General features: G+C 37.6%; 1 protein-coding gene across 2 annotated transcripts in view; it reads right to left on the reverse strand.

The window, feature by feature from the left end:
• The window catches only part of MARCHF1 (membrane associated ring-CH-type finger 1), a 372,379-nt gene that overhangs the window by 4,365 nt on the left and 340,373 nt on the right, over positions 1-27,641 (reverse strand). For both annotated transcript variants that reach the window (XM_051619263.1, XM_051619262.1), the window contains 2 exons: positions 20,434-20,614; positions 3,490-3,637 (listed from right to left, as the gene is read on the reverse strand). In XM_051619263.1, coding sequence (XP_051475223.1) covers positions 3,490-3,637; positions 20,434-20,614 — 329 coding nt within the window. The remainder of the gene's footprint in view (positions 1-3,489; positions 3,638-20,433; positions 20,615-27,641) is intronic.

A 27,641-nucleotide genomic window follows, 5' to 3' on the forward strand; every position in this document is an offset into this window, starting at 1 on the left:
ACTGGTTAGGTTACCTGGAACACCAACATTTACAATATTATCACCTGGTCCTAGCTTCATTGTGAAGCCAGGGTATAGTAAAAAAAAACTAGTGGAATGGGCTCTTATCTCCTGCCTTCATTTTCTTGCTGACTGTGCAACAAATAACACCCCTCCCTCCCCCAAATACACCTATATCAAAAAGCAAAACTTACATTCTTATGTACTAAAAAGTAACTTCACAGTTTTAGGTGTATCTGGTCTTAAATACTGCATTGGTCAATCATATTGATATTTACAGAAAAATATGTCTGCTAACACAAGAATGCTAGAGGTGAAAGTATTTGAAGCTGTTTATGATATAAATAATGTTAAAATTACTAGCCTTGGCTTAAATATGGTATAAATAAATATTGTATGAAGAACAGCCTTCTCATTAATTCATACCACTGCATCTGCTTTTTTCAACCATGCAGTAGCCTAACAAAGGAACATCTACCAGCTTTCCCCTTGCAAATTGCTTCATCACATAAAAAATGCTATACACCAGAGTCAGACCTCTCCATCAGTGCTTAACCCATCACTCTGAACAGGTTTGTTGGTCCTGTATGGAAGGTCTTTGAATAATGCTTTGCTCACAGAGTGTAGGACTCAAAGTGCCTTGCACATGCAGTATTCAACCACTGGTGATTTATCACAACTTGGTAATACATGTGAATTTTATACAGGGGAGAAATTTTTGCCTCAGGCAGGAAAGCAATCAGCGTTCCTTTGGGACTCAGCAGAAGGGCTTTGGTGAGGAGCCAGTCTTGACTCCCCGACTTGGTAACCTGGACCCCTCAAAAAGCAAGTCTTTGCTTTTAGCCAGCTGTGTGAGTCTCATGAATCTGAGCATCCCCTTTACTGTTAAACAAATAGGAACTGGCCTTTTAGTTAAATAAACAGAGACCAATAGAGTATTAGTGATTGCAAAAGCACACAAAATGTTTGAAGTAGCTGTAGTTTTCCCTGTCACTGTAACAGTTTAGTAGCACTTTGAAATGGTAACAATGTCAAGTGATGGTGCTAGCCAATTAATTTTTTTTTTAATTTGCAGCAAAATTAAAGCATACAGAGACCATGCAAATCACGCCATGATCTCCCTAACCGCTATTACTCTGGTTAATTGAACTTGCCAGGGATAAATAATTTTATATTTGTTGAATTTGTTCACAAAATGCTTATCAAGCCTTTCTTCAATCCCCTGTTCCTGGGACAAAAGTTAGTAAAAAATAATTATTTGCTAAGGTGTCCTATTCAGTGATCTGGGGATGTTTTGCTTGTTTTGTTTTTCCCTTTAATAACTGTTTTTAAAAATCACTGTCTCTTTCTTGCTTTTAATTACGAAAACAGTATGCTTTGCATCTGAGTAAGCCCCATCAGCGGGTACAGACACTTAGAACAATCAAGTCACAGCTGGAGCACTGAGCTCAGAAGAAAAGAGGCTGAATAAACGGCTCAGCTTTCCTTCAGGGCTCCTTTCACCTCCTTTGCAGTAAAGATGTGCTTCTGCTGCTTCTTCCACTATAATACAGAAAGCATAATTTTTTTCCTTAACTGGTATGGCACAATGAATTTTTGTACCTTTCAGTATATTCCAGGATTGCTGTATGTTCACAGACTTGAGCTTTATTAGAGGAGCCAAAGTTCAGCTAAGCCTAGACCTCTTTCTTCAAGTGGAGCAGATCTATGTGAAAATTGATTCCCTACCACTGACGCCATATAAATTCTAGAAGATTTTACATTATCTTTTTTGTAGACAGGTGACAGCTTTACCAATTAAGAGGTTTACACTTTTATATACTTGAATCGAGTGTTTTCATATGAAGAAAAAAAAAAAAAGCAACAATCTTTTAAATATTTTGAGATACATTTTAAAAAGGAATTTTTAAACTTACACAATATTTACAAACAGTACGGTTATTATTCTGGGCTGTCAATCTTCCTTCTCCTCAAAATATTGTAATAAATTGTTTTCCTCCGATAAATTGTTTTCCTTTTTTTCCTGGCATTTGCCATTTAAACAGAGATAATTAAAAGAGAGAAATGCAAAGTACATTTGTGTCACCCCTCTCCTGCCTCCCTGAAAACCCATGTTTGATTCTGTAAAAGTACTTCCTGGCCTACCATCCCATGGAAATTTTTGGGAAAAAGAGATCTCTTCACAAAAACTTATTTTTATATGTTCTAAGTAGATCCAAGGCATCCCTTTATCCATTTTTAGTGTGGAGAATCATCCATTACATCTGGCAAACACTGAATTCTGTACAAATCGTAAATAATTTTTGAGCCTATCAGAATTAATCAATGTGATTCTTACACATTCTGTGTAAGAACAAACATTCATGTTAGCTGTTTTGTTGTGTAAATTCAGATAATCCACAGATATACCTTTCTCCTTTTTAGTAAGTTCAGTGATGTAGAAATGCAAAGCCATTCCTAGTCTTGTCCTCAGGGCCAATTTTTCAGATAAGTAACAGGGTTACTCATGTAGAAATAATGCAAAACAAGACTTTCTATTATACATTCATCTGTGACTTACTGGGGCTTGTTATGTCTTTTCCTCTCATAGGCAAGAAGGCAAAGCATCACAAGTATCAGCAAATATGTATATAACTAGCAAGTCACAAAGCTCTGCCTGTTTTGTTCTGGTTTTTTAACTTCAGAGTATAGCACAAAGCTGGAGACCATTGTCCCTCTACTGTCTAATTTTTAAAGTCAATTCAGATCAAAACTCAAAAGCTTCTTATCCTCTTCATTATGATTACATATGAATTTAAGACCAAATAGGTTTGAAATGGAAAACAGTAGTTCAGCTGTCAATATAGTTTCCACATACAGTAACCAAACCTACTTACGTTATACATGCATTTTGTTACACATTTCCAGTTGAGTTTCCAGTATCTCCACAGAATGGAGACTCCCTTGCAGCCTTTGACCACCCTCACAATAAACCGAAATAAGAACATCGATAGTGAAATTCTATTTGAAAGAACACAGGAATGGCTTTCCATGCTACTTAAATCCCACATGAAGGACTAACACAACTGGAACATAAGTCTCTTGGAAATCTGCATTAGGAGGCTTATTGATGAAAGGGCTCTATTGTCTTTTAGAAGATCCTGAAGCTCAAGTAGGTAATATATATAAATTGCGGTTTTATGACCTAAACTTGCACTGAGCTGGTTGAATTTGACTCATCTCTTTTTTTTGTCTGAGCTTTAGAAATATCTAGATAATGGGAGATTAACCTAAGCAGTAGCAGCAGGCTAGTTAAGCTGTTGTAATGATTACACTAAGTAGAGGTCTATCTACAGGGCCACAATGTAAGCTTTTAACACTGGTGCATTCATTACTTCTGCATTAAAGCATTTGATGTAGCCACATATCAGTGAGCTCTTACTTAAGAAAAGAATCTCACATCCATCCATTGGATCATCAACAAGACTGAAGAAGATAAAAGACACTTACCGTTATCATTGCCTTGTTTAATTTCCTCAGCGGTTCTATCAATTAAAACGTACAATGACCAAACAACACAGGTAATTGCAATTACATGGAATGTGACTGAACAAACTATTTTCCTCCTCTCACTTGTTGTCATCTGTAGTTTCTCCCACTGCAATTTAGGAAAAAAAAAGTTATTAAAAAATAAATAAATCAGACTTGTGAAATTTTACAACAAACTGATGAGGCGATTCTGGCTCTTTCTACCAAAAAAAACATGCTGTATTTGCATTACCAACTCCTTTTATTTTCATAATAGACCAGACAGAAGTATGTGCAATGTCACTGTAAATTCACTATGATCTCATTTGCTCAGATTCAGAGATATTAAGAGTTCTGTTTCTGTCTGCTTGCAAATGACATCTGAAGTAATTTCATCGCAACTACAGCCACAATATGTTAATACACAGGTAAAAAGCCGTGTCTTTGTTTCAGCTTAACCTGATGCACACTTCTGGTGATGAGAGAAGAAAAAAAATTCCAAACATTAGCTTGTAATACTTAAAACTATTCTCAGCTATTCTCAGTTGCTTAAAATTAAAGGAATGCAGTTGTGGAATGGCCTCTCCATAGAATAGAAGCATAAGAAATGCAACTGCACTGAGAGTTAAATTCAATAAACATGAAAAGATGATTATGTGGAAATGATTGTATGTGAGAGCAGTCAAACAGTTTCAGTAATGCAAGAAGGAACTTCCAGGCACATGTTCGTGAATTATGGCACTAAATCCTGGCTTAAATTAAGGCTATTTTAAAATGCGCTGGGCTGTTCTCTGCATCTGAACAATGCAACTTTTGAGGCGATTTTTTAAATCCGGCTTGGGAGGACTTTTTTTATTCGGCACTTCTTTAAAATAAAACCCTTCTCAACTAAAATGCCTGCCTTTGGAAAGAGATGAAAGAATACGACATTTAAAAGCAAAACGCCTCAATTCGGATGAGTAATCTCGGAGTCCGTCGCCAGCATCAGATGAATGAAACAAGCACAAACCACAATACCACAGTGCCACCTCCCTGCAGCCGTGCTCATGCAGGACTCCAGCATTCCAGCCACGGCAGAAGAGCTGCTCCTCCACCTCCACGGACCCTTGTTACCTACGTAATAAATAGATTCATGGCGCCAGGGCTGGATCAAAAACACTAGGCACTTCAGAGCACTGAGGTGGCATACCTTACTTTGAAGGTATGTGCGTGGCTTTGGTTTTCTGGCTTGTGATTTTTTGGGTCAGATTTCCCAGAATTATGGCTAGTGTTGGAGATGGCATCTAAGCTAGATGCTTGGACTGTTACCTGAACCAACATGGCTTTGAGTCTGAAAGCATTTTGCTGTCTGGTCACATTTCCACAGAACATAAATGCAGTAAAAACTGAGGAGTATCAGTGCAAGGCCACCAAGAGGGCTAACTCAGAAATGCTGCTTCTAGAGCAAGTGCATCCTGGGCCAAACAAGTTTCATTCTTCACTGGCAGTTAAAGCTTGCATATTTCAGAGCTCTCACCTCAAAACACAATCTCTTTAGCATTTTCTAGCCCTTGTCAGAATTTTACGAACACAAGGCTTAAATACCTGTTTAGAAGAACTGAAATATTTCCTGAGTAATATGAAAGGAAACAGTTAGCAGTTAATTTCCCAGCTGATAACATCACTTCAGAGACACATACTTAGGCATGAAAAGTAAGGTTGCTGGAGTCTATAAAGCAGTTCAGAAAAATAGGAGGCATTAAAAAAAAAAGTAATAAAACCCCAGAATGTTATATTCATTGTAGTTCATGAAGGTAGCATTCAACCATCAGACCAGATAGACTCTGGCATTATCAGCACAGTCTTATCATAGCATTACAGTCACAAGGCTACTCAGCATTAGACCTGGAGACTTTCATCCTTTTTGCAGTGAAAATTCAATTCAAGCCTTTCAACAGGCTTTCTTTCCAAATAAAAAGTTGTCTTTGTCCACATGGAAGAAAGGATTTTACCTTAACCCTTCACTTAGCTTTGGGTGCTTTGTGGGAGATCAGTGCCAAACGTAAAGAAGAATGAACTGTGTTTTCAAACATTTCATGTAATCTCAACTCTGATGCTATGCTCTTCGGTCTACTGAAGACAAAATGATGTGCTAAATTTTCATTGCCATGTAAACCTGTAGCCTCATTATAGACATTTTACTCTCTGTAACACAAGCAAAAAGCCTTAGAGTGTTGATCTGAATGCCCAGTCAAAGACAGCTTTTTTTTGGTATGGAATTTTAAAATCAAGGAAGAATAATGCTGGTCCCATTACACTAAAAGTAAACATTTTGTAGGAAGATTAAGAACAAAGACAAAACCAAATAACTAACAGGCAGGCTTGGTAAATAAATGACCACGCCAACTTGTGCTGAGATTTACAAGAAAGGTGTCTCATGAGAGGGAATTAGTGGAAACAGGCCAAAGTAGGCCTTATTTTGCTGACAACCTGTGATCAAATCCAGCCAGAAAGCCAAGGCCTACTGGCCTCTCCTTCTGCTCTCTGACACCTCTTCTTTTCCCACAAGACAGCATACCTGTGTTTCTATTCCATCCACACATGTTACCACCCAAAAATAATCTGGCTGGCAGGAGAACTGGAGAAGCCACCAGGGCATGGGTGGTTTTGAAACCGGAAGACTCTGCAGAGCACCTTGCACTCCAAGCTGGGATACAAGAAGAGAAGAAGGATCAAGGAGTGACTCCTGCTTGCATGGATGGAAGCAGGGGGATCAGAGTACCTGGGAGCATTTTACAGCTCTTAGTGTTCCCCAGATCTGCACTCCAGTTTTGCTCTGCCCTAGTTGCAGTTCCAGCCCTCCTCTAATCCAGCCATGATGGGTTGAACTCAGAAAGGGAAATACAATTAAACTTTGTGCTCTACTCTTGGTGATCCCTGTGGTAGCTGACATAATTTTCTTGTTCTACTCATGTTTTAGCTTGGCTCAACAGAAAGTACAGTGTGATTAGTCATTCTCTACCAGACGAGTGATGTTAGTATATTAAGTCAGCAATTTAAGTTACCCTGGAGCAGAAAAGTGAAATTCACTACTTTAGGATTTTTGCAGTAAGTTGAAATCTAAAATTTAGCTGTTGACGTTAGCACAGACTTGCTTGGATAAAAGCAGTTATGTGAAAAGTCCACAACAAAGGCTATGAGACAATCCATTGAGCAGTGAAAGCATCAGCCCCTTCTACTTGTTCCTTGTAGTCCAGGACTAGATAAAACCAAAAGTTGGGTGGGTAAGTTTGGCAGTTGCTACCAAGTCACACAGCACATTAACACCTCCTTAACCACTGACAGAATCACCCCTGCTGTATTTTGAAGCTTCTGCAATTCTCATGGCCCTCTACATACAGTGCAGGATGGCAAAATAAAAATAAATTGCATCACATTTTATTATCTTCATCAGTGATCTAGAAAAATGTACAACCGTCAGGTTGATGACACTGATGTGCCAAGGACAGAATATCAGATGCCACCAAGAAGAGAAAAGTAACACAAAAGTTAAGTGCCCAGATGCAATTTTCCTTGGAAACTTCTATGTTCATACACCTAAGGTGCTCTAGAGAGTGGAAGGAAAGAAAGAAAGAAATGGAAGACTGTAACAGCCAGAGAAGACATTTATAAAGACTTGAAAATTACTGAGTCATTAAATGGATAGACAAGCACTGTGGTTTTTGCTCAGCCTCCTCTGAAGCACCCTTTGACTGTTATACATCCAACTGTCACCACCCACAGATTCCTTAATCCTGGCAGCTATACACACACAGACTGGAAATCATCACAGATGCAGATGGTTTAATGTCCTGCAAATGCCAACAACTGCATGAATATCATTATCCTCCAAAGAACAGGTATGCTAAAAGACTTTGTAACATCTAACAACCACAAGACACCAAATAACTCACCAAACAATTCCACAATGCAACAATATGTATCCCACAACCACCTTTTTTCTGAATAAGCTTTCTGAACATTACACTTGTACTGTGCTCTGCAAACCACTGGAGGGTGGTAGGAGACTATTTACCTGCTTCAGAGGTTCCTACCCAAAAGCCAGAACGAACTAAGTGTCAAAGGAAAGAAGTTGGATTGTAAATGTGATCAGAAACACTCCTCCCACCCCAACTACAACTTACAGCTACTTCTAAAACATGACGTGCACCTCAGCCTGAATTCCTATGCTTTACTGCCAGAAAAGTCTGTAATACTCTTGAAAGCGTCAGCTGTAAAACCATACTCTGTTCTCATGTTTTAGTTTTGTTTCTTAAAGACTAACTTGCTCTGAAACTTAAAGGCAGCAGTTACTGATTTCATAACCCACTCTTGCAATTACAAAATGTACTCTTGAGTCTTCTGGGGAAAGAGAAAAAGATTTAAAAAGGAAAAAAAAAAAAGGCAAAAAAAAAAAAGCCTGCTCACAGGGAACATCTAAATCATATGTAGCTAACCACTTCCCTTTCCTGTAGTCTGAGAAAATGCCTGATATTTATTTTAAAGGACCAAAATTTGCCTCCCTGCATTTCACTTCTGTCAAAAGCTCAGTTAATTAATATACAACAAACAAATATAGATTATTGTGGGTTTTTTTAATATCTTCTGAAAACAGATTGTCTGTGGATGTGGGCATGCTGCTTGATATTCTAGAGATCCCAATACAGCCTCTCCTCAGAGAGAAAAGTATATCTGCAATTTTAATTTCCTCCCATACATTGAGCTTTCTGCAAAGTGGTTTCATGATGGCTCAGCACAGAACCAAACGCTTCTCAAAAGCTGTTATCACACCACAGAACAGCACTCTGCAAACTTTGCTGCTTCTCTTCCTTTTTCCCACCTTCAGGACTGTGGATTTACTGTCTGCCTGCCCCATCCTCATTTTGTGTCCACACATTGCCTCCTGCTAGCATTAATTTTCTGTCACTTTGCCCACAAAATGTTGCCTATGCAGATTTCCTGAACAAACTCCATATCTACTGAAGGTTCGCAGATTTGCATCTTTACAACAGAAGGTCCCTCTCCTACAGGGGTTCCTCACTTAGGATGCCAAATTGAAGGTGCAGTTAATGGGCTGCTTTGCAACATGTTATGAATGCTTGGAATTTTAACCCTAGGTGTTTTCAGGAACCTCATAAGAATTGCATGTAAGGAGGTCTGGCAGGTGAATATGCTCTAGACATGCTTGTATTAAGTATTTTTTCCCATACTGAAGTTTTTCTCCTTACCCATCATTGAGCAAAAAAATTACAACAAATGTAATGTAAACAGCACCCACAGCTGGAAGAACTTCCTTCTGTTCTCATCTACAACTAAAGTCATCATGCAACATTTTCTGAATTATCTCTACAACCTAAAGAAATACTTTGAGCCAACCTCTAGCTTGAAACAATCATGCCTGCAAAAAGAAAGCTAAAATTATTACTAAGGGCTGTTGTAGAAACTGCATTATGCATGCAGTCCAGAAGTACACAGAAAAACATCTTTCTTATCTGAAACCAAGGACCTAGCCAGCACTTTTGAAAAAAGCCTCTTAAGTGGAGCAGTGTATAATGAACTGAGCCGAGCAGTAAAGCAATGTCAGTAGTCTAAACATGTAGCTCAGACCTATTTATTTTCTGTGGTTTACAGAGGGTTTTTATGGTCACTTGTTGCAGCACTAATTGGCCCAGGCTTCACAGTAAACTGTTCACTACTATCAGCCTACCAGCTGGAGGAAAGACACTGCAGTGGTAGTTTGCAGGAATTAAATTTGTGCAGTGGGTGGTGGAGGAAGAAATAATAGTAATAAAGGATAACAGGGCTCCACACGTCGGGAGAACAAAATAGCCTCATGCAGATATGAAGTATCGATCACGATTAGACTTCAAACCTTGTCATTTGAAGAGAAGCATTTTGCACCACTTTACGCCATCTAAACCACATGTGGTTACAGCCTGTACCTGAGGGACTGCATCTTAAAGAAGGACAAGGCATGCCTCACAGCATCCTGCACCAAGACAAGAAGTGCCCCTCGTATAGTCAGACAGAATGTGCCAGGTCTGACGGCTCAAAAGAGAAGGGTTTGGGCCATGAAAACACCTCTTGTTTTTTTCCCCAAATACATCCAGAGCACATTCAGAAAAGAAAAACTGAGAAGGTTAATAGAAAACATGGAACACAGAGTTGTCATTGCCTTTTGTCAAAAGATAAAACCTAGAGGAGAAACTCTTCTAAGGATCGAGAATAGAAGATCAGACCTAGACCCCTGCTACATTAGCCACTGAACACAAAAATAAAATATATTTTAAAATCCCATGTCATATGGTGCATCATATGGCCACACCTTTGCACAACTTTATCTTGGTTTAGGGAGCTCATTAGATGAGCTGGTACAGCTCCTCTAGAAAACTTGTCTGAAGTTTACATCAAATCTATTTCTGTTCCTAGGTGACATTAAACAAACCTGGCTGGAACTCAAATTAATGCTTGTGGTGCACTTAAAAGATCTACTGAAAGTTTAAAACTGAACCAGAAATGGGTCCATTTCTAAAGACAAACTTTAATTCTCTTTTATGTGTGATATGCATGCGTAGAGTAATAAAATAACTACATAATGAAAAATATCACTTCAATAAATACCTTAAGATTATCATCTGCAAACAACGAATAATTCAGTTTTATCAAAATCAAGCCTATGCTACATTTCTTTTTAAAGTGACAGTCAAAAGAGCTCTTCACAAACTTATGGAGGTTTTAGCTGTGTATGTCATCAATTAGCAGACCCTTAAAATGTGTAAAATAGAGGTATGAAGTAATTTGAGAAGATAATTTCTAAAATGAAGTAGCTGCTTTTGCCATCTGGAAGTACTATTGAGAATACTTGTCATTTACCTAGTAGAAAAACTTCAGTACCTGGATTGTAATCATCCCAACACACACAAAAAAATGTTGTACTTCGGAAACACAGGAATAGTCAGAACACGTCCCTCTCATCCAATGCTTTGTCTCGGAGAGAGGCCAATACCAGATGCTTCAGAAAAACGTGCAAGAAACCCTTGGCAAGTAATTATATCATAATCTGTCCACACTGGGCACATCTTCCTAACACCCATCTGCTAGACATTATTTTACATCAATACATAAAATGCAAAAGTACTTCACAAAGTGTTTACTTTCCAAGCATCCTCTTTGAATGCAGACAACATTAACTAATTCTTTGTTCAATGGAGGTCTACATAATCAGCCTCTGGTACTATCCTGAGCTATTTCTTTTCTTGCCTTGTGCGTAAACTGTTTAAAAAAAATATCATTGTCTCCTAGTAAAGTATGCGTCAGCTACATTATAGATAAGATGATCCTGACATATAAACTGCGGGCAAAACATAAAATCACTGATCAGAAGTGAACACTCACCATAATGCCAAGCTTGTAAAAACTATGGGGAATGTCTGGTACACACCTAGAACTCTAAAAAAGATTGACATTAGGTGCCTGGGCATATACCTTTATTAGTCAAATCAATAAACATGTTACTTGTGGCCAAACCATAAAGAAGCGAGAAAAACAGGTGTGGAATCTCTCTCCACTAACTTCTATCACAGTCAGACAAGAATAGAAGCAGCTGCTATTGTTACCTGCTCTCCCTGCAGTATTTCTACAATTATTCTATCTATTGAATGGATCTAGCTTGTGTGTCACTTTTATTCTCTGTGCAGCTTGTCTCTTGCCTCTGTCTACTCTCTTTCCAAAAGAGCAGCACATCTAATTGAAGGCATGACATTTTCCTCCACAATCAAATGCCTTTAAATCACAGTCTGTCTCTCAAACAACATTAACTTAAACACACACAAAAAAATAAAATCAAACAATCGAACCACCATCCACAAAGCACATAATTTTCATAATTTTATCATCGTAATTTTCCTGCAAGGCCAGTTAAGTTGCGATTTGATTTTCCAACCAAAGCAGGTAGGGGTCCTGCATTTTGTGGTCTGCACTTTATGGGCAATAAAAGAGCAGCTGTGACACATGCTCAGTGCTGGACTCAAGATGGGACTGTGCCAGGGTCAAAGCAACCACAAGTCCTTTCCTCTAGTAAAGGAGCCATACTAAGATTGTGACCAAGTCTGTGTCTTTGAATACCAAGTCAGATGAGCTCCCTTCACACATCTGAATGTATTCAGCTCTTAAATAGCACGATGGATGTGGTCACAAAGCTGGGATAATGGGAAAGGAAAGAAATTAGGAAGTAAGGTGGATAGCAAGATGCTGGAAAATCAACATCCCATAACATGGTCTCCTATGTTCTCCACTTTCTTCAGTTCTGTCCAATTAAAGTGAAATTTATCTCAAGAACTGTTCCCTTAGGCACCTCAGACACAGCTATAATACACGAACACAGTTTTCTTAGTCTTTACTTGAGCCACCTTCTCATTGCTTAACTTACGCAATGTCAAATTGTCAAGCCTGCTGAGAAGTATCCTGAAGCATGCATTTCCAAATTAGAGCTGATGAAACAAAACTAGTGACACCTTAAAAGCTGCATCAACAAATATACTATATATTTATTTACCTGTAGTTATAAACGATGTACAGAATCCTCTCCAGGAGTTAAAACAGAATATTAGATTTTTCACCCAGAAAATATTTTTCACCTAAGTTTGCCTTCTCTTACACCAGTGCAAGCATGAAAATTCCCATTACTGCTTTGTACTAAAAGTGCTTGGTCTTTTTTGTTCACTGATCATGTCTTCAGTTCTCCCTCTTGATACATTAGTAATTTAAACACTCTTTTCAATATGTAAAATTCCTTAGAGTTCTAATTTGTATTTTACAGACTGAAAATCTAAAGCCATTTACCTGTAGAACTTAATGTGCAACCTGGCCTACAAAAGCATGTATTACATCAGTGCAGCCCAAGGCCCTTCAGCACCATGGTTTGTAACAGAAATGGAGAGAAGTAAAGCAGTAAGTGGAGGAAGGAAGGGTACAAAGGCACCTTTGTGTGCTGAGGAGCCTTGCAAGAAAAGAATGACAGCTGATTGGAAACAGAGAGCAGTCATTTCCAAAAGTCAACGTTATTCAACTTCTGAGATTCTGTTAACCAAATCAGTCTGAATTGTTACGAAGATGTGGCTCGGTTTAAATGTCCTTGCATACCAAAACCCTGGTACTTTAAAATATATATTTGTTTAACCATATCTAGCTGAATAGCTACAGTTACCTTCTCTGCTAGTTTTCCCACAAGAGAGACTCTTTTGATCCAATTAAATAAAAATGAAATAGAGGAAATTTGTGCTGAGGAAAGGCTACAGTAATTAACACAAAACTACAGACTAGTGCTCTGTCAAAGAGCTGAGGGAAGCTTTTCATTCTGAAAGACCTCCATCAAATGCCACACATTCCAGTTTTGCCACATACAAATTAGAGCAGATGAATAAAGATCTTAATTCCTGGAGGAAAAAGATATTTCCCCCCCCCAGTAATTTTAATAAAATGCTATGAAAATAAAATAAAATTAACATGAAAAATCATAAAATATACTGAGCAACCTGGTAAATAACCCATTTTATCATAATTTACATCACATACTGTACTGTTATCACTACATTCAACAGAAGCCATTTTTTTGCATGTGTTCCACCAAAAAGCAGTCAGGCTGTGGACTAAAACTCAGATCAGATCATCCTCACATCAGCAGTTCCCACACAAAATAAATTTTAGACAAATAACCTCTGCAAAATTGTATTTGTTAGTTATGTGAGAGATTAATATATACATTAATCAGATCATGAATAGCAGCCTACTCCCATTAGAGCTGGTAAAATCCCTAGCTTCAAAATTAAACAGTAAAAATGGCATTTTTACAAAAGGCCATGAATAATAATGACTAGTTTAGGTCAGTGCTTGGGTTGATTGTGCTCTTTAAATTTTACATTAATAGTGATACATTTTGTGGCAGGGTACCATTTCATTTACATTTTTTTAGTTGTAAAGCCAGTAGCAAGAGATTCTCTTAATTATTTTCAATGCTTCAGTTACCCAGCACCTCCTCGTTATACCTATTAATGAGGCCAAGCTGTAAAAGTGGAATGGTAGAAGGGCTGAAATGAAAAAAAAATGAAAAGGAGACCCCAAATACTTAAAAAATAACTGAGGCTGATGACCTGCAGGATAGGGTAGAACCCTTTAAGTAATGTGAACGTTAAAACTTTTGATGCAAGTTGCATCTGTAAAACAGCTCAGACCAACTGTTTATTTCAGTCTCAGAAAGAACAGAAGGATTTGTACCTCCTAGAGCTCACATTCTTGGTTCTCTGCCATAATGGGTAACATCATTAATACCCAGAGCTGGACAATCTCCTGAATTCCCTTTGCTTTTGTAAATGCTACCAAGCAGCAGAATTAGCAAGTCTGGTTACTAGCAGCTAATTAGAAGAGGAAACTGCTTCCATTTAATTTTCTGGTAGAAGATATTTTGTTTGCTTCTTAAAAGAATGCAAGTTGAAAGCAATGACAATAAAACCAACTTGTTCCCCCTTCAGGATGGATGCTGCACATGGGGGTGTCCAGGCAAAGTATCACAGTCAAATGTTTCTTTGTAAGCCTAAGGGCATGTTATGATGGTTTCAAGGTATGAGGCAGGAGAGATCAGCATCTCTTGTCAGAAGTCCATGGGAATTGGAACAGCTGGGTGAATAAAAGCTGTGTTGAATGGCAGAGAAAGAGATTTGGGGATGGAAATCTAACCCAAATTCTACCACTGTGAGAAAGGTAAGATCTGTTACTCGTTACAGCACAAAATTTAAGACGTTACTCTGCAAACTACAGCAGATTATCTATATATGGATAAACTAGCAGTAATACTCTATTACTCTCTCTCAAAAATTAGGAATACAACTGTCTGAACAAAGTAGCCTCTTGCATCCTTGAGGCATCACAATAAATGATATATGGATATTTTTTTTTACTTTAAAAGCTTGAATGTACATGTTCCCCCTTGAGCACAACAGTTATTTGCTATAATGACATGACAGCCAATAAGAAAGTCACAGCTTTGTGCCTTTGTGCATACCAGTGAAGGGTCTGACCTCACATATTACAAGGAACGATTTGTGGCTAGTGATGTTTTGAGACAGTTTACTGGAAGAAAGAAAACACAGAAGCAGGTTGCCTTGACAACGCTGTGCCACTTCACCAGAAATCAAAAGGAAATGTAGGATCTTATCCTGTGTTAAGGATTGCAAAATATTCACCACATTGGGTTAAAGAAGAACTAATCCCACAGGAAGTCAGCATCACCTGACCTATGCAATAATAGCTATCCCTTCTTATCATGAGCCTTATTAGAAAACTGTTGAAAAGACCAGATGGCTCATACTTCACAGCACAGGTTAATAAGAAGTAAACAGCAAGCAATACAGTAATGAGTGCCCCAAAGTTCCTTTTTTTTTTTTTGCCTGGAAGACTCTGCAGGTCACTTCTGCTTCTGAGAGTCTACTCTGGTGGGAGAAGTGGTTTCTAACGGTGGCCACTTTTGATTTTATAGCAGGATTTCATAAAGATGTCTCTGCTGCCTATATCACTTTCAGCAGTGAACACCATATTCTTAAATAAGGAATGTAAAGATGAATTACCCACCTAGCACTAAACCAACAACAAATCAACACTCTATATATTTTGCCGTCATTGAATTCATCGTGCATGCTACCAGATTTTATCAAAAAAGATGCATCCACAAGGCATCCAGTTATGAATTAATTCCTCCAGGCAGTCATATTTTGTTAGATTTACACCTTTTATAGGACACAAACACAAAGAAGGGAGCTGAATCTGGCTCTCTTACACATTAGTTACGAGCTCTAACAGAGCTCTAACAGAGTAGGGCAGGTGATGACTGTTTTCTAAAAGAAGTTACACTATATACAGATTTAAATCCAACAGAGGGAGGAGAAGTAGATGTGTCCCTGCTCCAGAGTGAAACATTAGGGACTTTAAGATTCACTTTAGACTTTCCTTTTGTCTATCACAGCTCTCAAAGCAGCATTCCAGTTTTCTTCTGTTGCTTCCATAGGTGACTCTCCCCTCCCTTTTTTTTTTTTAAGGAGCCGGTGGAATTGCTGATTTCTTTGCCTTGCAGCTGGGCATCACCCCACAAGTTTCCTGTTGGCTCAAACTGAACATCTTAATTGGTTACACAGCTCCTTCTTATCCAATAGACTTGTTGCAAACAGATTATTGTTAACCTACTATAGTTAAACTAAATATTTGCTTTGGATGCAATAGTTAAACCAGCACCGCACCAAACAGTTGAAAACTTCCCCAAACTGATTTAAGCAGTTAATCACTAATCAGAACACAAAGGGGCACTGATATGCTTGAACTGGGTTCTGCTTTGTATGGAAATTTTCATTAGCCAGTTCCGTAACTTCTCAACAGGACCTAAATACTTGGCTCTAGGCAGTACTGAACCATGTATATCCTACTGGGATTAAAACCTTTAAATCCTGTATGGGACTTAAAACCGGCATAGATATTTTAGCACTCTTATTACAATCTGGTTACTTATAAAATAAATTATACCAAGCGGATAGATAGCATTCCTTTTGTCCTTCTCTCCCTCCTCCTCTTCTTCACTCCCTTCCTCCCTTCCCTAAAACCCAGACAAATGCATCTCATATCAGATTTAGAAGTGCTATTTATCAGTATATAAACAAATACAAAATACAAGAGGAGTAAACGCTTGGAAGATATATGCACCTATTTAAAATACACAAGAAGATCAAGTTTCTTTCATTATCAGTATTTTAAGACTGGTTTTGCTTCTGTTTAATTGAACAGAAATTTATCACTCTGAAAAGAAAACTCTTGACTCCCTATTTTTAAAAGGGAAAAACTTAGATACCCTTTAAATCAAAAAGAAAGTCAACCTCAACTTGAACATACTGCTTTCCTGAACAAAGAATCAACTCACTCTTCCTTAATAACCCAAAGTAACTACATGGTAACAATGTGCAATACTGCTTATGCCTCTCACAAATATGACCTTATTTGTAAATAATGTCAAAGATCAAACGAAATCAGAAGAGAAACCAGACATATCCGACAGCACAGAATAATCTGTTGGGATAGTGCATCAAAATAAAACATCTCATAAGACACCAGATGTCTTAAATGGACAGCAAAATCTAAATATAAAAAATATTTTGAAGTATTGCAAGACACTGTGGAGAAATCTCCATTTGAAGACATTTCTGCATTTTAAGTGCCTTTTAAGTTGACACCATAATCCATTTCATACTTATAGTATTTTTCATTCAGTTCCTGTCTCTGCTATACTTCCGACACCAAATTCAAAAGATATGAAATGCAGATGCTACTTTACCAGTATTACATCCCTTTTAAAGTAGAAGTTATTTTCTCAGGATGAAGCTACTACCTGAGAGAGCTCAATAAGGAACTCACAAAAGCTTGCCACTAATTCCTTCCATGATAAATTAAGTCACTTTATAAATGAGAAATTCTGCATTATGGATTGCAAATGCTGAAAGGTAAAGCTATAAATGCAACTGTACTGTTTATAACCATAGCTACACATAACAGAGACCACAAGAAATAAAACAGACCCACTGAGTAATGCTTCATGTTTAATCTCTAAATTTATATTTAGCCAAGCAATTAGACCTGCTTAAATATATGAAACACTTGCAATGCCTGTTGATCAATGCTTAAAAGGATTACTTCAATACAAAGACTCACTAAAATGATTAAACTAAGTTTTATTTGGTGTCTGGTGCTTTCAAGGATTCTGTAATTAAATAACTGTTACATATTGGCACAAGCCTGTTGGTTTAATAGAGGTAGATTGATTTATGTTAACTTAGTATGCTGCACATTGTCACTTGTGGGTGCTAAGAGCTGTATAACACAACATACAAATATTATTTTGCTGTAAAACCCTAGACTTTGATAAAAATCTATTAGGAAACATTAAGAGAACACAAAAGGCTGAGGCATGAATAAAGATCGTAAATCACCATTTGAATCAAATAGTTTGTTTTCTATTTAAATTCTGCTTTTGTGATACTGCAAAAACAAAAGTATAGCTACCAGTAATTAAGTTCTGTGAGCTGTAATTTTTCCATTCAGGAGATCAGCAGTTGGAATGCTTCAAAAGTATTATGATAAAATACATCATAATGAAGCAATGCACACTCAAGAGCCAAACTACAGAATAACACATCATGGCTAAGGTAGAGATTAAAAATCAAAGCTCCTTAAGAGATGTGATCCTTTCACTTGTAGAATGCCATTTCAAACCCAGGTCTAATGGCAATGGCATCTTCTGAAGCTGGCCAGAAACTTTCACTTTAGGGGAAATGTCTGTATATTTTTTTTAAATAAAGTTAGGTTTTGGGTCTGTTTTTTAGGAAACACTGAAATTAAATACATTTGTAGAATTCTTCAAAGTTTATTAGCAAAATTAACCTTTTTGTTATTTTTGCTGTTTCCACTCAGCATATGGCAAAGCTGACAAGAATTGCATCATTTTCAGATATAAAACTGCCCTGCTACTAATATCCCTGCCATTACAACCAGAGAATTCTTTGTTTTCCATCCTTTGGAGATTTGGGAAATTTTAATTCACTGCTGCCAGGCCAGACTTAGTGCTGGAGATGGAAGGCTCTCAGGGCCTAGTGCATAGCCAAACCTTAGCAAAACCTAAAGGCCTCAAGAACATCTGAAAGTCCTAGAGTCTCTGCAGTTATTTTCAGATCCCACAATAAGGAAACAGGATTGTGGAGAGCTTCAGCTTTCTGAGCTTCCTGTCCGTCGGCACTTTGATCTCTGGTAACCAGTCTTCATGCTATCTTCTGAAAACCTGAACTACTAGGGAATGGCCCACAATTGAGGATCTGGGGTCTGTAAAAACTTGCAAAAAATGTGGCTGTGTTTCCTTGGAATTTTCCACTTTTGCAAAATACATAGGTTTTGACAACACAGCACTTCCAATGATTTTTACCAAAGATGTCTGGACAAAAAGTTACTGTCAGCTGTACTTACCTAGCAGGTCTCTTGGTCACGTTTTCTTTCCTTGTCTTTGCTACAAGTCTCAAAATGCTTGGTTTTCAATACAGCTTTTCATAAAATGCTTCATCAATTGTGTTTCATAAATTTGTGGACAATGGTGATGGTGGTGCATACACTTATTAGGCATGATATATTTAGTTTAATCTAACATGTGAAAGGGGGTCACAGTCAAATGCTATAAATGTAAAAAGGGTAACTGGTTTTAACTTGAAAACTTTGGGACCTTTGAAAAAGATGGTAATCATTCAATTAAGAAGATACAGACTGGCAAGAATTACATTATCACTCTAAATCTTTCAGTATTCCAATTAATTTGTTTTCATTTACAAAAAAAAAAAGGGGGGGGGAGGGCAGTATGGGGCAGCAATGATGAGACATACAGGTTAAAATGCCTACTTCTGGTATCAACAGCTATGCACATTTTTCACTGCTATTCTCCTTGGATGCTATAAATTTTATTCCCATTTTTTTTAAAAACACCTCTTCCTGATTTTGTTCAATAATAGAGTGTCTTTAAAAAAAATGGGAATAAAATACTCTCTTGGGAAAAGTGTCTGTTGCGAGTGTATTTGTTAGATGGAAAGGTGAAGCAATTTGCCTTGACAATAGAAACACATATGGAAAACAATCCCAAAAGGTATGCTACAGGCAGGGGATTTTATACAATTATCTTCTACCTGTCACATTAGCTAAAATTTATCTGCAATTACTAAAAGCTAAGTCAATATAATTTAATTTTTAGTTATCAGTTTTTTATTTACATCTGTTTCAATTTCCAGTCTGGCAAGATCTACCTGGCACTTGAGAACTGTGTCCTTTCCTATCACAAGCTTTGCATGTCAAATCAATTCCAATTCTATCTTCAAAAGTGGTTTATCATCAGGGACCTACTAGATAATTGTTCTGGATGGGGAATGAGATGGAATTTCATTTGCTCTCCTTCTCTGAACTGCTACCCATGCAAAGCTGACAAAACCAGAAAGCCTTTTGCCATCAAAACATCAACATATGCATATGCTTGTTAAAGGCTAGTAGTTTCTTTGTGATTTTCAAGGGCTCTCACACTGAAATTTATTTTAAATCAAAACTTGTCCTGTTCTAGATCGACACAAACCTCAAAGATGCAACAAAAGCCAAAAAGGATGAGAGCATTTTTAGAGAAAAATCAGAGGAAAAATTATTCACTCCAAAGAAAACAAACCCCACATATGCTTAACAAACTCTTCACCTTCCCTTTACTGACAACTGATTTATCATTAAATTGATTTATCCTGGAAAAGAGATGAGCAAAGATAACATATTTGACTTTCAGGATGCAAGGCTGCCCTGTAGTTTAGATTCCATTAACTAATCTTAATGTACGAGTGATTAATTTGTGCACAAGTGTAACAGTTAGAACAGATGCAGCTAAATTGATTGACTGTGTTACTTCATAATTGCTGTCTCCACGTTGGTACAAGCGTCATTTTCAACCAGAAGTTACAGGCTCAATGTAAAAATTAATGGGTGAACCTGTCTATGTTATTCACGAGGAAAACATGGTGTGTAAGGCTTCTTTGTGGCTTAAAAATAAGTAGACCAGCCAATAAAAAAGTTCTAAATACAAAAACTTATTACTCATGCATTTATATTGCATGTTTGGTGCAAGACAGCCTTTAGTGAAATCCTCTGCTGTGGTAAATTAACTAACTTAAAGGAGGAAATAAAATCACTAGGACTGATTTAACAGCAGACACAAGGCCATTTTGGACAGGCAGATCTTTCTTTAATTGTGCTGGTGTTTTGAGCTGCAGTTCTGGCCATTTGACAGTTGAGTGTAATTCAAAAGCACCATACCTTCCGAAGAGGTTTGAGCTTGGTCTCCATTATAAAGTCGTACTTGCAGAGTTCACAACAGCGTGTGTCTGAGCTCTTAATCCACTGGTGCAGGCAGGCCTGATGGACAAAGCGCAGGGTCCCTGTGCAGCGACATGGTGTGATGAGGGGACTTTCATCATCTCCCTCACAGTGACAGATCCTGACAGGAAGGACAGCAAGAACTAGTGAGGGAACTTACCAGCAATGCAAAGGCACTGGTTTATTTACACTGCTTTTTTTGTGAACATATTCCTTGTTCCCTTCTGCCACTTAGTAGTTTATCTTCACTTAGTTACTTCTCTTTGAGTTCTGTATGTGGCCAGAAGGTGAATCCATAGAAACAACACTGTTTTTCCCTTTTATGCATTGCAAAACCTTTAAGACAAATATCAATGCACTTTCTAACAGCTGAATAGTTCTTGGTGTTCAAGTAATTCAAGTAAGACTCAAAGTTAGCAGAATCTAAGCTTAAAAAATACAGTATGAAAAGTACAAAATGTTCATAGAATACCCCTTTGGAATTACAAAGTTAAAAAGATTAGAGAACAGTTTTCAGAACTCTGAAGTAATGTGTATGGCATGGTGCATACACACGCACACATTTTTGGAGGCGGGTGTTTAAAACGTTCCTTCCTCTTTTTTATTCTTCACTGTCCCTTTGAAGCAGAAAGCTGCATGATCTGGGAAAACAAAAACTACAGCTGTAAGGATACCCCAAGATAGGGGCTGGTCCCAGAACTGCTGTTACCTAGTAATGGGATATAGAGCTTTTCATGTTGTGGTTTTGCATAAAACGATCAGTGTCCTAACATTACAATCTGATGCTTTTCTTCTATGACACAGTCACAGTATCTTGGTGATCTCTCCTCTCTTTAAAAACCACTCCTGATTGCATCAGGAAAACATTCACTCATTTAAACCACTGACAGCTCTTTAAAAAACACTCCTGATTGCATCAGGAAAACATTCACTCATTGAAACCAGTGATGGCTTTATTGGCAAGCATCTCTGTGAGGGCAGAGGAAGCTCTACCACGGGCAGAAGGCTTAATCAAACACATGGAGTGAAGGAGGTTCATCTCAATGAAGAGTAACTCCTTCCCATGTCTGCTCCAGAAAAGCACAATAAAGCAGCAAAGCCTTAATGAATGTTCCTATAGTAAAATTGGAGTGTAAGGGCCAAAAGAAAAGTTGAAGCCTGAGAAAAGTTATTTCAAAATAGAGAAGTAGCAACAATAGCACAGATCCTGGTGTCACGCAAAAGAAACTTGGAGCTTAAAAACTCAGTACATACAAAAGGCACCCTTAGATGTGTGTGTGCAGAGGATGCTGAACATGTCTGAAGAATAACTCACCCCTTTATATAGAAAACTGTGGCCACACTGCTCCTGAGGTAGGAAAAAGGCTGGGGAGGGTCCTTTGGTGAGGTCTTCCTACCAGCCAAGTTGGAGAAGGGTGACTTTCTCCATAGTACAGGAGCACCTGGTGTAGGTCTGGAGGCACCCTGGCAATGACACCCTGAGTGGCTAAAGCACAGCACTAAGGCTTCCAAGTCTACAAGAAGGGGGAGGAGGATAATTCAATGTCTAAGTGAAAAATCTATGGATCAAAACCAGCAGCTTCACTATTCTTCCATGGCGTAGCCTAGAGCCATGAGAAAATTAATCTACAACAATGGGGAAGCAGAACAAAGCTTCCTTTCTACAAATATAGCAAAAAACCCCAGCCAAACAAACAACTGAAGCTCTGGGAACCTGATACACAAAAGCCAGGCCTTCAGTGTCTACAGTGGTGTCTACACACTAATCAGCATCTTATACCCCATGGGAGTAGCAGGGAGAAGAAAATACCCACAACTGCTGTCTTGCACACATTCATTTTTTGTGAGCCACATTTTACAAGAACTCAATTTACAGTTTTTTATTTTCTAACGCTGCCAAGCTAGGTGCATCTGTGGCTTAGTTCTTACACAGAAATTGGCTGTGTGCTGACTTCTTATTGAGCCTGTAGCTCAAGCAGAACTAAATTTTCAAAGCACCAAAAAGCTATTTTGCTAACAAATGCATTCCCAGCTGAGAGTTACATAAAACCCCCATTATTTTCTTTTTAAATTAAAGCTATTTCCCAGGGGAAAACTAGTATTCTTTGTTCATTTAAACTCAAGTTATACATAAGTTATTTTACAGGCTTAGCATTTAAACTATTTAGAAATTAGAAAACCAAGCTAAGTACCCGGGAGCCTTTTCTCTACTACTGCCAGAATTGTTTTGAATTATTTTAAGAGCTAAAATACAAGCATAAAACTCCACTGGGACTTCAAATAAAGTGACATTGCAAATTTGAAGTGAATATGTACTTCTACAGAAAAGCACTGTAAGAATTAGACATCCTATTTGTGTTATCGTTGTACAGAAGCTACAAGCTAAATGTATAAGTTAAGGTAAAGTTAAGAACCTACATTATACAGAAGCTCCAGCTAAATAATCTAATGGCCTCTTCTCACTTCCTAACAATGAAATACGTACTGAGAAAAACCCCCAAACTTCAAATGGAATTAAAATGCAGTTAAATAACCAAAGGCATGGTTTCCATTAGCTTAAATGATCTGGTGCAATTTAGCTCTTCATTATTTGTTTAGCCAGAAGAAATGATCTTAAAATAAATTTGTGCTGCCTAAACTCAGAATCACAGTCTTTAAAGACATGTGGGTGCCTGACAGCTATTGAACATGACTGTTGGCTAACTGCTTAAATATCTTTTAAAGACTTGGGCCAGATGACTCTTAATAGCTTGCTTAGCCATGAGTACTGATCAGAATTTTGTGTATCTTTGCCCTTTGCTACATTTATCTATAATGTACATCTTAACTGTCACAAATTACAGGAAATAAATTGTAAACAAGAGTTTTGAAAAATATGTTCTGCAAAGAGAACTGAGAAAGAGATGTAAAGAACAGGCTTATCTGAGTGGTATCTAAACCAAGTCAGAGGCACAGAACTTCCATTTCTATGTGATCACAACTGTTTCAAATTTTCACCCATCGGCCTGTCTTTACTGGGCTGATCTTATCCTGCGAGCAAAATTTGCTTGCCTACTTTAGAAATGTTCAATGAAAAAAAACACTCTCAAATATAAAGTTAAAAAACAAAACAAAACAAAAACCACAAAACAAAACCAAAATTAAAAAAGCTAAATCTATGCTGCTTTACATACAATTTGTAGAACAGTACTGATCATGGTTAATAGCTGCAGTTTCAGCTGTTTAGATACACCTATATGATTTACATACTCACCTTTTCTCAACTTTCTAGTTCTTTAGTAGATAAACGGCCTTCATTATAGAGCAATACTTTTGACTATCTGGAAACTGAGGAGAGGGAGTCAGCTACTTGACCAAATCCTTTTAGTTAGAATCCCTTTATTATGGTTTATTTTTCTTTAAAGAAAGCTCACAGTGCAGGCATCCTTATACATACGTTTTTGCTTTACATGCAACATTTTAATTACCTAGCACATATTTCTCTAGCATAGAATCGTTTCTACAGCCTTCAGCACACAGATGTACCAGAGAAATTCATGCCAAAATTGTGCATGTGTCAGACAAAAATTCATAACAATTCTTTAAAAGATCTTATTGAATAGCAGGTTCACTTACAATGCCATGAATTAGCAAAAAGAAAAACACTTTCCAGGAAAAAAATAAAATATGCTAAACTGAAAACAAAATTAGTCTCTTTGAAAAATTTTGCATACTTCATATAAAAAACTGTTGCAGATTTTTTGTATGATCCTGACATAAACCCCAGTTCTCAAACAGAAACAGAATACTTCAATTTAGAAGATTGTTAGAGAAGGAAGTACGTAAAAATGAAAAGTTAAAGATGTTTACTGAGAACATTTTAGTTTTTCAGTATTTCTTTTTGTTCAAAATATTAATTGCATTCAAGGCATATTCAAATGATGTAATGCTTCACTGAGAAATTGTAAGTGACATATTCAACTTTGCACTGCAATGATTGCCAAAGGAGTAAGTAAAGTTGCTAGCAGCTTAAGGTATAACATGTACTTCACTGAAGGGCATATTGACACCACATATATATATAAATGAGACACCTAGTATTTGATTAAATAAAGAGATACTGCTAAACTAAGCATGCACCTTTGAAACACCTTCAGAATTTGGTATTGTTGCAGTGTCTTTAATTCCATGATTATGGACTCGTTTTCCCTGTTTCCCCTGGTCCTGTTCAGTTTCCAAGTTTCCCCTGGTCAGTGCAAAAATTAGAAGGCAGGAAGGGAAGTATGAAACAAGATGGATACAGTCTGCAGACATTCATACGCTATTTGGATTTAGGGTGATTTTCAGAAAAACAGCAAGATCTACCCTGGATGACTATCCTTCAGTTCTTATCAAATTAAGGTTCATTGTGTGTTTTTTTCCATACAGAAAAACATTTCTTAATGATCACAGTTTAAAAGGCCAACTAAAATCAGTGTGAAGCAAGGACTTCACATGGAAAATTTTCAGGTTTCTTGACAGCGGTTTAGATTGGCAAAATCATAGCAAATAAAATTACCATCTAGATGGTTAGTCACCACCTGAGCTGCTTATTGGAAGACCCTAGATAGATTCCAACAGGTTTGTAGGTTTTCTTTCATATGCAAAGTAACAATTTTACTCTAATTAAAGAGAATAACTGTTAATCTCAACTCTCACTGGAATACAGCAGTTATCCTAACCTGTCTGTCACTAAGCCACCTTCCTCCTCAGTAGTTAAGAAAACAGGCCTATTTCTATGCCACTGCAGTGAAATACAAAATGCATTTTTCCTGCAGGAGTCTTGTATGCATTGTGAAACTTAGCGCTCCACCCTTACCTAGTTGGCCAGCACCCCCTACAAGAGTATCAGTACAGCTGATTTCCATAGCTTGGTGTTGACAAAGGAAGGTGATCAAAGGTGTGGTCCAGGTCATGGTAAAAATGAATGTGATCAGATGCTGTTTACAAGCAGACTCCTTATCTGAACTAAAGCACTAATGGAGATTCCTTCATTGACAAAATTAGAAGGAGCTACTTCTTTGTGATTGTGACATCTTTGCTGCCCTTGGGAACTAGAGCGTGATAATAAAGTAATGCAGATGCCCAGTACCCATTCTGACACTTTCCTGCAAATGGAAGTGTACCAGTAGAACAGAACTGCTTTCAAATTTTTTACAGATCTCCCTAATAAAAGGGGCAAATATCTTCTCCATGTAAATATGCTCACCGAAGATAAGGCCTACGTAAAACATTATTTTTGGTGAGAAATGACTGAAAAGGCCATTAAAATCTTGACTTTCACCGTAAAGCATACCTGGACTCATAATGATTATGCAAAGCTAAAATTCTTACCCTGTTCAGCAGATACATCTCATTGCTGTAACTTGCTATTACTAAAGAGAGTTTAGTCAGGGAGAAACAGCATAGCTGGAAAATGATGGACCAGCTGAATTCCAGCCTTTGATTTTTGGCAGTGAGGATCATTAGCTGCCAGCATTAAATACCATGAGGTCCTAAGTTATTTTAATTGGACTAAAAGGAATCAGTTCCACAGGTTTGCAAAGAGATGCACAAAATTGCGGTCATTACTCTCTGATAACCTTAAGAAAACTGTTCTCCTGTCCAAAAAAGGTCATTTTCTCTTCCTGCCAAATTATAAAGTGCTTGCAAAGCTTTCAGATAGTTAGAACTTAACATTAAAGCAAACAACTTTATGAACAACTCACAGCAAATAATTAACTCGTTCATGACAGAAACAAACAAAAAAATCGAACTCTGCTCCTGCATAATTTATCACTTAGAAAAAAAAAATAGTTAAATTCACTAAATACATTCACCTTGCAACAGGCTAGAGCATGCCATGTTTCCCTTCCTTTCATCTTGCAGGCTTTTTTTTTTTTTAAATCTCATTTCCATTCTTTCCACTGTTAAATCACAAAGTAATCTAAATGACAAATTGGTCTTCTCCATTTAAACATTGTGTGAATGCACCACATGAATTCTCCATACCCAATGTAATCAATTTGTATACCTCTTCTATGTCACTCCTGCCCTCCCATTATGTTATAGAGTCAGCTGCCTTTATCTGACCAGAGAAAAAAACATTTTCAAAATGTTGTACCACACCAGTGGAATTTCATCATGGTCTTAGGTAAAGCTTATTTCTTGATTCCTGCAAACATGATCAGAATTTTTAAGAGACCCAAGGGCAATCAACATTAACAAAAGCATACTGAATCTTTTATTTTGTCAACATTTCCTGTTCTTCTATTAATCTTCCACTATAGGTGACAAATCGGATATCTAACCATCTAAAGAGTTAGCAGTAATTCCTGCCTCAGATGCACTCTCATGCAACTCAAGATATGTGTCACACAAGATTTACCACACTGAACACAGTTCAAAAAACTAGGAACTGCATCTTAAAAAAGGATTTAGATTTCCTCCCACTCACCTAGTGAAAGTCAAAGCTTTAAGTAACTAAACTCTCTGCAGAACACATGCAAGCTTTCAGTATTTAACAATGGGACTCTTCGAATCAAGGGTATGCTCTCACCCAAACTTTCTAGCAGGAAGTGGTGTCATTTCACTTCTTTGCATTAAAAATAATAATAGATTTTAAGGGAGAGAAGGAGAAATCAGGACTCAGATTCCTCCCCCTTTTAGTTACTCTAACCACAACAATGACCAGCTTGCCTTGTTTCAGCTCTCCTTGCATCCTTCTGAATTGTCAAGAGCTTCCAAAAGAGACTGAGTAACCAGATGGCCAAAGAGGTGACAGATGGGGCTTTGAACCATCAGGCAGGTTTAACCAGGACTTCATACTGCTTCAAGGACTGATGAACCACTAGGCCCTCATCCTGAGGAGGAGATCCCTCAAAAAGCAGGAGAGTCCTATCAGAAAATCACCTCACAAAAAGGAGGCTTTGAGCAAGAAAGTAGCCAGCAGTCACAGTTCTTTAAAAGGAGGGAGTGAGGAGCTAACACATAGGACAAGGCTGAGAGATTTGGCTCCTAAAGAAGGAATGCATCATCCTGACACCCCAAAGAAGTTTTTGGTCATTTTGGAGGGCTCTCAATGGTACTTCAAGTCTATGTATTCTGCACTACCATTTAAATTATTTACTAGAACCAACTTCATGGTTTCA

Source organism: Apus apus, chromosome 4 (assembly GCF_020740795.1).
Source record: "Apus apus isolate bApuApu2 chromosome 4, bApuApu2.pri.cur, whole genome shotgun sequence".
NCBI lineage: Eukaryota > Metazoa > Chordata > Aves > Apodiformes > Apodidae > Apus > Apus apus.